The sequence below is a fragment of the Plectrocnemia conspersa genome, unplaced genomic scaffold, assembly GCF_051122295.1.
Source record: "Plectrocnemia conspersa isolate PC_06_02 unplaced genomic scaffold, ASM5112229v1 ptg000002l, whole genome shotgun sequence".
NCBI lineage: Eukaryota > Metazoa > Arthropoda > Insecta > Trichoptera > Polycentropodidae > Plectrocnemia > Plectrocnemia conspersa.
Genome location: NW_028277166.1, coordinates 7,982,314 through 7,994,463, shown reverse-complemented (window position 1 = coordinate 7,994,463; position 12,150 = coordinate 7,982,314). Strand labels below are relative to the sequence as shown.

The following is a 12,150-nucleotide window of genomic DNA, read 5'->3' as shown; positions in this document are numbered from 1 at the left end:
GGTCAATCCGGAAAATTTGATTGGAGCCGTAAAATTTGGATCGTCAAAAATTACGACTTCCATTAACTTCGTATATGGGGCTAGAGTAATTTTTATAGAGTACTTACGACACGATTGGAACTCGTCTTCTCCCTTCTCGCAGTCCTTTTGGTAGTTGCACACCCATGAGGCTGGTATGCACTTCCCTTCGGGACACTTGAACATTCCAGTAGGACATATCGTTTCGCCTGAAAAAAGAAAAGCATTCAATTAAATTAAATGAAGAGATCCCTAGAACAAATTAGAACATTCCTATGAGACATTCCTTGCAATATCAACATCGCTGCGGTAATAATGTATTATGGGGAGGTGTAGCAAGCAATTTGGGTTGTAAATAATAAAAAGCTATTCGGGTTCTGTGCGGTGAATAAGCGATTTATATGCAAATAAGGGCCGAAGGCTTTCGCGGGTCCAAACGATGAACTCATCAGCCGGTAAACCTTTAAGAACGTCCCAGCTCGCTGCGAGAGATACCATCAAAATTTTGGATAATTTGCTTAGCGGGGCGAAACCGGTTGGGAATGTCTATTTGGTGCGAGATGAAAAAAATTAGATGAAAAATCACTTCTCAAAGGGATAGAATGCGGCGACATGAATTTACAAGCCTACATCACGTATTCATAGAGAAACACTCTCATCAAATTTTATACGCGAAACGCAAATTTCCCACGGAAAAAATATATAATAAATTAAAGGGATGTATTCTATAAATATAGTCATTTTTTATGAAAGTAAAACAAGACATATTTTAAATTTTACTTTATATATAATATTTTACTGTCTCATTAATGACTAATATTTAGAGTACACGTTGCGTTTCTATACTATCTGTTTAATTTATAAAGCTGTAAATACTTTTGAATAGATTATATCATAATACCTTCATCAATAAATATAGTATATTCATGATAATTAAATATTGAAATACTACACATATAATAATATGTCCAACCTTCCTTTCAGGAATGTTCATTTTTTGTTTTTAATACAAATTTGGTTGTTATTGAATGTTTTGTTGTTTAGGTTTTCCGTGGATGCGTTCGAAAGCTATAGGCGTTTCCAAAGCGGGTTTAATTCCAGACCTCAAACTAGAGCAGAGGGTGCGAAGAGAGAAGCGGCGAAATACACTCGTCGACGCGACTCGAGAGAATCATATCCCAGCATATTTTTTGAGCCCAGGATAGAAATTTGTTTTCGCGTATTTCTATTTAAAATAAGCCAGTCACATTATTTGGCAAATAGACCAGTAAAGCAAGTTCAGAGATACTACGCACTAGGTAATTATACAAAGTACACAGTGTCCTCGAGCTCAATTGATGCGCGTATCGCAAAACAAATTTGAGGCTCTTTTGAAAATGTTTAATATACATATACTGATGGAATATGCAGTTTTCTTGAAATAGGACACCCAATTCGGTTACTATTTTTATCTTTAGTTGTAACCTAACAGGCGTAAGCCCAATGCTTTACAAAGAGGTAAAATTGTACCGAATAGGTAAGTCAATCAGACATTTTATACACACACATATATATATATAATTAATTTTGAATTATTATGTGTATTATTTATAATTAATAGACGCCACATTGCAGCTAAGGGCGATTTTAAAAATTAAAAACTCGAGTCTGCTCCTGTGGCTCGAACCCGTGGCATCTGGATTACCTAGTCTAGACCGCTCGGACTACGTTATTCTGATCTTAATGTGTAGTGAAGCACATTGTTAACCTTTTTATAATCAAAATTTATTGGTGACCTTCTTATAGAAAATATCATAAAATGTAATTTTTTCATGATAAATGTTATTCTATTAGCAAATGCCTTTAACTATATAAATATCTATAATAATAAAAACGAAATTAAAACCTTAAGGAATTTCTGATGTGACAATGTATTTAGAATATTTATGTTGCCAAATGATCATATCGATTTGAAAAGAATGATTAAAAAAATTGATCTTATTGTGGAAAAACCTGAGCTTAACATTTTTTTTTTGATTAAAGCATCCAAACTGTATCAAGAGCCTTTTCAAAATTAGTGTAGATATCTATATAATGGCCTATACCGAGATATTTCATCACGAAATTATAAAAACAAAGTAGATTATTGATACTGGTTTCAATACAATGTAATGGAAAAATGTTTAAGAAATATTAAAAATAAAGGTTTTAATATTTATATATAAGTTGGAAAATAATATGTTATCAGAGTATTTTAATAAGTATTTAATAAGAAATACAGATGTACATAGATTAATACTAGAAATAGAGACAATTTAAGGATAGTTAGGTATAAGAAAACGCAAAAATAAATGGAATAAAGAAACACCTTCGTACAATAAGAAATAATTTTCTGTTAATGTTTATATTATGTATTATATGTATGCTTATTGTGCAAATTAGTTATAAATTAGCTAAATAAAATAATAAGTAATAAAATAATAAGTGATACACAACACCTCTTAAACATTTCGCCTATTATGGAAAACGTGTAGAATATTCGGAAAAGCACAAGAGCGTTCAATGTGAGGTTGGTTCAGTGATAAGAAACGTTTATAGCAACGTAATGACAAAAAATGTAATAAGTAAAAAATGACTGGTTGTCCCTGACAGACTTATAAAAAAGAATAAATGTTTTAAGATCATAAAACGATGTCAAAAATATCAAGAAATATTAGAAAAAAATATTTTATCATGTTTGATTCAAAAAAACACTTTGTGTTTTTCTTTAAGTATTCAGAAAATATCGTTCAAAAATATTTATTACACTTTCTTGTTATGAATATCCCTAGTTTTTCTTATAGCATAAAACAGAAAATACATGTGTTTCTCTGTCACCAGAAGTTCTCCCAAACGATAAACATTATCGACGTGATATTTGCACATGTCATTCTGGTTGCTATTTTTGAGTCAAGTGTGCAATTTTAAGCTTTTATGACCAATTACGTTCTACTGAAATACGCGAGTGCATTATTGAGCCAAGTATGGAAATTAATTAATTAAATGAATAAAAAATGAGTTTGATCCAGTATGTTTATATGTTTTTATTCACGGTTTTCGCGCTTATTTTAAGAAATGTTTAGATGCACTTTAACTAGGCTTTTAACCAGCGGTGTCGAATGGGTTAAACCACGAGCCGCAAACCACTTCCTGTTCATGAATAATTCAGGTGAGTTAATGTTGGCCCATTTTAAACATTCATAGTTTACCTGATTGTCGCAGTTGTTTTTATTCCAGATCAAAAAGTTAACATTTTAAAGTCTATTTAACTGAAAGAAATCATATTATGGTGTCAATGGGGATAAATAAATTCCGAAATGAAATTCCCTCTGAGCCCTTCTTTGAAATAAAGCTGCAGGGTCGAAAGCAATCTACGAGTGAAAAACTTTGAGCAAATCCGAAATTAGGAACAAAGCCTTCGTTCGGGAAAGTTTATTAAAAATAAATTGATACACTCTCGCCGGCTCGGGACGAGTCTATAAGGAAACCAGTCGAGAAATTTTCCCCGAGACTTGAAACATAAACACGCTAATGAACGTCTTAATAATTAACGAGTGGAAAATTTGCACTGTAATGAAATATAACAATGTATAACATGTCAATTTGGATTGGTATTTTTTTTTTGTGGTGAGCGAAACGTTTATTAATTTTTAGGATTATCATAATTCATAAAGTTTGGAAGTGGGACGCAGCTTCGGCGATGCGCGGAAAAAGTAAGTAGAAAAAGAGCCCAGAATTATTACCCTTGAGAAAAAATAATTTATACACATAATACATACGCATTCGCGGAAAAAAAAGTTCTGCACAGTTTCAGCGATGCAAAAAAAAATATATAAAAAACTTTATCCAAGCTCGTTTACAATCCCCACAGCGCAGCATAATGTATAAATTCTAACGTTAAACAGAAGACTAAACTCGACGATTATTGTTATGTTCCCCCAAAAATTAACATCTTTTTTCGATGGAATTTAAGTAAAACATAATAATTTGTATTTAATATATAATTATGATAAAAGTATATAGTAAATAAATTGCCATTAGGTGCAATAATAGATTCAATAATAAAGTTGCAAGATTTGGTGATACTATAAATAATTTATTTATAATTTTTAATATGTTATAAGAATAATTGCGTCGTATATGAAATATTATGGATTCTTAAACCTCCGACCTTTTCATATTATGATTTCTAGGAAATCTTAAGCATGTTAATAACAAGGAAAAATATTTCCATTGATACTGCCGATATATGCTAAAATGCTGTCCATTGATCTTCGTTAAATAATTGGCGAGTTCCATCTTCTCTCATGGGAGCTTCGTCTCTCCTTTTGCACATAGAATGGCTGGTGTGTAAATGCAAGAGAAACGAGCTTGTTTCATTTCAAGTTTAAAAGACATGTTTCGCCGAGCGTTCGCTTCGGATCGTTAAAGACTTAAATAGAGCCGTAATACAAATCGAGTGTCAGCAGCTTTGTGTGCACACGGTGCCAAGTTCCTTTCCCCCGGCAGCCTTCTGCCTGCCAACTTCCATACCCTCGGCTGGCTTTATGAAGTTGCCTGTTCAAACAACAAAAATATAGCCAAAGATTTACTTGGGCTTAATTAAAATTATTGTCTATGTATGAAAATATATTCTTAAAATGGTATGTATAGGATTCTTCAAATGACCAAACTGGGAATAGAGCAACACTTTCCAACAGCTAAATTGCTAATTTAAACACTTTTTTTTAAAGTGTTTAAAGTAGCGATTTAACATTAAAAAAATGTAACGCAAGCCATTTAAAAAATCTAAATTACGCGAAATCCCTTCAGTAGCTTAAAAAAGCCTTTTTCAAGTAGACGCGTAGACGTGACTCTAGGGATTCATATCTCAAGTGTAGGAATTTTGTGTAAAACAAAATCGTTAATTTATATTTTTTTCAAATAAACGGATCTAATAAATATATTTAGAGATTGATTCACCATAAAGGATAATGCATAATAAATTATTTTATTAAAAGCACATTTTCCTCAAGCTATTTGTAGATATGTATATCATGTAAAATATTAAATTGGATATTTATCAAATCGTATGCTAGAACAGATCAAAATATTTTTAGAAGCTAATAAATATATTTGATTAATTTATGTATAAATTATCCGTCAAATCGATTTAGATTATACACATAACCGTTTAGCTTAGATTTATTAACATAACTTTTTAAAGAATCTGTTCTGTATTTTTTATAATCCTTTTTGCATTCACTGAAAAAGATTAATTAACACCAATGTATATAAGTTTCCTTAAAACAGATGTAGTGGAATTCGTTGCCTTTTAATCACACTATACTATATTTAATTATATTATTTAATTATAAAAAAATCAATATTAAAAAAACAGTGATTTTTATCAATATAAAAATATATAAGGTCATGATCTAAGAACTGAAAAATACATTAAGTTCCTAGATCATGGTTTCTTACTATTTCGGTATTGACAAAAATCACCCTTTTTTATACTGATATTTTTTTTATTATATATGTATGTTCACTAGTAATTATTTTTTTATTTGCTGCTATTCCTCGTATTTATATTATTTTATCCTATATCTTATGTATATATACACATAACGAAAAGTCAATAGGGCCTAAGGATTAAGGATCTGCAAATTAATTGACAAATCTTTAACTGAAACACAAGAGCTATTTTAAGGGTTAGCTTATATTGAGTACAATTGAAACTTAATTTTTCTAGTCATGAAATGTGCAAAGATGAATTTAAAACGTAGTGCTAAAACAAAAAAAATATGTATATCTAAGAACAACGTGATAAGATCAACAATGATACTTTTTCATAAATATATATTGCAATACATCTAAATCGAATGACTAATAAAATGTAAAATTAACCGTTTATTTAAATCAGTGTTTCAATATTTTTTCCAACGTTTCTTTACTAGTGTCTCTTTTTTATTTTTTTTTATGATTTCTAAAGAATTTTTATATTGCTATATATTATGTTATTTAATATTGCAATGACTATAATAATAAATTTATTGCCGAAAGACAAAATAATAATAATAAAACACTTTATTACTAAAATACCAGAAGTTACTCATATTTCCGCGTTACTATTGTGCAGCTGTGTACATTTTCAACGGCTGACATTGAGATTTTAATATATTTTTAATTAATACGAATGTTTGATTTAAAGTTTGTTCAAAGTAATATTATTTTTAGCATACCGAGTTATATACTTATCAATAGCATATATAAATAAAATTAAGCCTCATTTAAAGTTTAAAACACAATGCTCTAATATCTTAAAAATAAAAAAATAGTTTTTTTTTCTTAATATACAATTAATTTAAACTGTATTTTTCATTTCTATATAAGAATAAATTCCAATATCTGAGAGCTATAATCCTCATTAATAAATTGAAATGTAAGCATATCTCTAATGTACCATTTTATTTAATATACATGGATCATACTATTTAAGATTTGATACAAATAATTAAGTTCGAAACAAACAGGGTGAAATGTATCATTGAATGGTAATCAGGAACCGTAAAAACTACATAAAGTCGAAAGTAATATAGTACCTACACCGGATAGTGCTGCTTCTTCTAAGATCGCAGTATAAAATCCCGAAACGAGATTCAAAAACTAATTTCGTTGCAATTTCGCAAGTTTCGCAATAAAGACACACAGTGCATGCACTGTGAGTGAGTTTTTGTTCGAGCTCAGTTGGCGTTGCACAATTATCCGCGGAAACTTTCGAAAACAACAATCGAATTTGATTACGGCCACCCTGTATAAAACTAATTTATGGATATTCGGTTTCTCTGCGGATTTTCTTTGGGAGAGAGAAAAAAAAACGTTCACTCCAGTGAACCGTGTATCGAAATAAATCATTTTTCAAAGAGCTCGTTAAGCCTCTGAAGATTTCAGGTGACCGTGGGGGAGAGAAAATTAGAAAGTGAAAACAGGCGTTCCGGACATTTTGTTATTCAGGTTTTTTATCTGCTCATCGTTGGCCTTCTTCCTGCCAAAGGCGCGTCCCATTTTCTCGGGGCCATTGATTAGATTACAAGATTAAAAGTTGGGGGCTTCAAAGACCGGGCTGATTAAAAGCCATGAACCGGGGGCGGAAAATATGACGTGACAGCTACCGCCCAGATTTCTGGAAGAGAAATTATAATAATTATCACACAAACACCTACATATAATAAAGTAATCGTGGCAAAATATCGATTATGGTTAAACCGAAATCAACTTAAAATAAGATTTTATTTTGAATATTTCCAGCGAAACAGATACTTTTCTACATCTCAAGCTAAAGATTAATCGCTTTTATATGAAGCGACCGGACGCCAGTTAAGTTACGCTATTTTTTAAAGAGCTTCTCTAATTGGAAGTCGACCGCTCAAATCGTCGTTCAGTCCACTTTAATTATTGTATTATTATATATTGGATGACGCGAGGCTTTGCTTCTAAAATATAGCAAAACAAGTTTAGATCAATCTGTATATTAAATACGTGGCAAATAAGGAGCTTTTATAATTTTAATGTAAATAAACATAAATCTGCTTTAAGAATACAAAACTAAAACCAAAAATTAATATTAAAGCTAGATTAAAAATATCATAGGTGAAAAAAAATACAACATAATAAATGTATTTCTCGACAGATGTTTAAAATATAATTTCCAATATTATTTTCTTTGAAGATTATTTTCGTATCAAGCTTCGGTTTATCCATACATATTTTTGATATTAATACTGATAATTATTAATTAACATTCGCTAATGAATATTTAGTCACGGCGAAACTCGATACTCGAACCGAAGGAATTAATAGAGGTTCGCGTTTAACAGCTCTTTTGTAAACATAAATTAAATCCATTATTCATTAAGGTTGAAATAATTTGGAATTTTCCAAAATTAGCATGTACGCCCTTTGAAGTTGTAACGATAAGAAAGCGAGACGCTACGCAAAAGTTTCGAACGATAATTGAATGAAAGTAAAGCCGCGAATGTTTCCACACGCATTTGCAGTCCTTATCTTAGCTTTACGGACGATAACCAGTTGAATGAGTAATGTTTTGCTGAATTCGAATAAAGGACTTTATAATTGATCTGACGGTGCAGCAATACATTTATAAATATAATGAAAGAGCCATAGTCTTTCAAATAAAAAATCTTAAATATACTCAAATATCTAAGTAAATAGTTAAAAAAAATTCTATTGTTTTGATTGATATTTTGTTTCTGATAAGTGAAGCAATGTTTCTTTTGTTTTACAAATCTTTAAATAAAATCATATATTTACATACATATATAACTGAAGAAATAAAAAATCAAAAAAAAAATATTTATATAATATTTTTTTTATAAATTAAAGAGTTCGCGAATGAATATAATAAAAATATGTTATATTAATTTTATAATTATATATTGAGTGCCTCTGAATTAAAATAAAAAAAATACTCAAAAGCTGAAAAATATATAAATAATATTTAAAATAAATTAACTTAATTTAATATTAGAGAAATTTTAAAATAAATTAATAAAACATACTAATTCAAAAAGTAGTGAAATCAATCAAAGCAATAAAACGTTGAGAAACACTAATTTTTTTCTATAATTTACTATAAATAATAATAAATAAATAACAACAAAAATAAGCTCGTGTCCTCAAGAGGAGCATTCTGAGCAAGAATAAGGGACGCGATCGCAACTCTCTAGGGCACTCGACACTGCTCCTTGACAATTTGCCATATTAGAGGAACTAGCGTATCATACAGAATGCGAATCGGCAATAAATTATTGAAGTGACACGCGCTCCGCATAACAAGGATGAGCATCCTTGACACAAACATTGGCGATGTGCATAAAAAATATCCATCCCTACTCGAACGTCACTCTTAAATCAGCGGCAGAGTTTTTTTCTTAAAACATATTCATCTAAACTGTAAGAGAATTCCGCCGGGAGAGGATCTGGAAAATGTGACTAAATCCTTTCCTCCAAAATGTTCATTAATATGAGATACGTTTAATCAGCAAACCAATATATTTTTCATCTCGTTTAAAATTCCGTTAGCGTTAAACTTTTTAACAAAAAACTTTACCACATAGCGCTGTGCAATTGTATACATTTTTAAACCATTTAAAATATAAACTTTAACCAACAAACTAATTGCCCAATTTTCTTCCACAGTCATTTCGATTCAAGAATTACAATAGTGTCTTATTTGAAAAAGACTACTACTATTCTATAATCATAAAGTCAAATTAGGTTTATGTACTTATCATATCTCTACATTATAAAAGTTGTAGATGTACTATCGATATGTTAGCAAAATTTTTAAATGTACCAGGTATTTACCTGAGAAAGTTTGTACAATTATGTTTGAAATTACATATATAAAACAACTCAAATCGATCAGATCCAAGTGGATAAAGTTTTGCAAATCAACGCGCGGATGGTGCATCGTTACTGTGGTTGTTGTTGTTTGTGATTTTTTCGTTCAACAATAACCGACAAAAGAGAGAAAGAGCAAGAGAGAGAGAAAGTAATAAAAGTTGCCAAAAACGTAACGACCGATAACGGTTCGTGCGGGATAAACGAATTTTGATAGGGCCCTTATTGGAAAATGAGGAAAACTTTGTTTATAAATATTTTTATTATGGCAACCTCCGACTCCGGGGGTTTATTACGCGATTGTGATAAATAGCCGAGGGGGTTGCGCACTCTTTCGGGGCATAAAAAAGGGACAGAATGTCTTCTCTTATATATATTTTAAATCGTCTTCCTGATACTCCAGGGAGAGCTACCAATAAATACGGAGGTTTTAGTGCGGTTTTTTCTCCCTATACTTTTTTTGGTTGGATGGTCACTGTCGCATTTATTGATAAAGTATGATATGTACTGACGTACTTTAGTATCTAATATATTTTTATGTACAGGTTGGCCAAATAAACAACGGTTCTTAAAATTGTGATATTTTATAAATATACATATTTGTGTTAAAATGTTTATTAAAAAAATAATTTATTAATATTAGTGATACTATATTATTTAGCATATTATTCAAATTATTAATTCAATAAAGAAAGTACCAAATATATTTCCGTCTTAATATCAAAGTTGAGTTAAGAGCACTTAAATATGTTTCACTGAATTTTCATAAAATTATTTAAGTAATCAAATCTTTTCTATATCTATCATTTTATACTGTAATCCAATTTTTGTTCCAATATTTTTTTTTTAAATATAATATAAAATATAATAATGGACCAACATCACGGTTTTCGTCCGCGTCATTTCATGGTCACTTACGGTGATTTAAATTATATACGTAAGAGATTAATAAATACATTAAAAAAATATGCTATTTTAGTTAATAAAGAATAAAAAAACTATGAGAACAAAACCAAAAATATTTATACGAAACAATATCATTTAACAGCTATTCAAAAGAAAGTATATAATTCGATACAACTATACCACCTATTTAGGAGTCCTATTGTCACCCAAAAATTAAAATAGCAGACTAAAGTGGGCCGTAAAAAACGTATTTACCATCGACAGAGCTGAGACTTACAGGATCAGTCTATACATATAATATATTATCCAACGAATATTAGGCACATCTGAGTTTGTAACACGAATGATCATTATGTTTATTCACATTAATAATCAGATTAAAAAATACCCACCCAATGTATTTAATATTCAGAGCGAATATGGTACACATCAAGTACACCTTGATAGCACAAAGGGTTAAATTGACTCTTGTGTGCATGCGCGCACCAAATAATTACCGCCACGAATTGCAAAAGAGAGTTTATTTGAACCACGTTCGCATCCAGGGTAAATTAAATATTTAACAGGGATGGCTGCGTTATCCTGGTGAGAGTTATTATACCCATTTGCATATATTCAAAAACGGCTAGGATGCTGGACAAAGAACAGCCTTTAGGTCAGAATACGTGTGATGTGGAAATTTTTCAAAAATGCGGTTCAACTTCCACCTCACCAGGGGGGATTGAGGAGAATTTTTGCTTTTAAAAAAGGAGAAAAGGCCCTGCAAGAGCGGATACGAAGTGTGTACATCGAAAAACGATAAATCCATTCGTATTTATTCGTTGGGAATTTGCGAAAGCTTGTGCGATGCACGAACTTTGCTGGAAGTGTACCAGAGCTTACCGCTTTAAAAATGCATGTGTGTAAATGTAAGAATATAGTTCAGTAAAATGTTGCAAATATATCTATCATTTAAATATAATGTATATGGTAGAGTATATTTTATCTATAACTTATGTTAATTTGCCAAAAACTTATGTTATTGTAAATTCCATTGATACATTGCAGATTTTTTGACTTAGAAAAACAGAAACAGTTTTATGCGAAGATATGATAAATAATACTAATACAAAATACATATATACTTCGATACGGTATATACAATAAATTCAATCGAAATATTCACTAACTGTAAATAATTAACACGATCATGTCAAAACAGTTTAAGTGAAAATTCGAACGGTAATCGCTATTCATTAACAATATATGTATTCGATTTTAGGGTTTCACGCATTTTCAATTATTCCCACGTTCATTTGCCGATTGTAGCAATATACAGGATGATTTTTTTTGAAATCGAAATTATTTTTGAAAATCAAAATTATATCTGTAAAATAAATATTGTTTTATTTTTATTTAACATATAATCAAAAAAGGTGCCACATTTTTATTTCATAGTATTATTATATAGACCTCAACGAGTAACAATTAGTTTAAGGATGATATTAGAATAAACTTTACAGTATTATTAAATATTGCATTGTTACTCATTTTAAAATAAATAATAGGCAATACTGTGTTTAGTTGATCCTTAATTGCAAACACTTGAGGAACTTTGAAGTCGGTTATCTCGAAACATGCATGTGCTTATTTGATCCCTAACAGTCTCATACAACTCTTAAACATATATAATTATTTACTAGTTGTTTTCAAGCTTATGAAACTTAGTCGTAATTTAGACAATACGATCCACTTATGCACCAGCGCACAGATGCTCTGTGCCTGTAATTCCCTCTGAAACGTATTTAACACGGCACACGTGTG

The 12,150-nt window shown here is 30.3% G+C and overlaps 1 protein-coding gene across 2 annotated transcripts in view; it reads right to left on the bottom strand.

The window, feature by feature from the left end:
- Positions 1-12,150, bottom strand: part of mgl (low-density lipoprotein receptor-related protein megalin) — a 257,076-nt gene that overhangs the window by 59,931 nt on the left and 184,995 nt on the right. For both annotated transcript variants that reach the window (XM_088181597.1, XM_088181598.1), the window contains one exon: positions 108-227. In XM_088181597.1, coding sequence (XP_088037723.1) covers positions 108-227 — 120 coding nt within the window. The remainder of the gene's footprint in view (positions 1-107; positions 228-12,150) is intronic.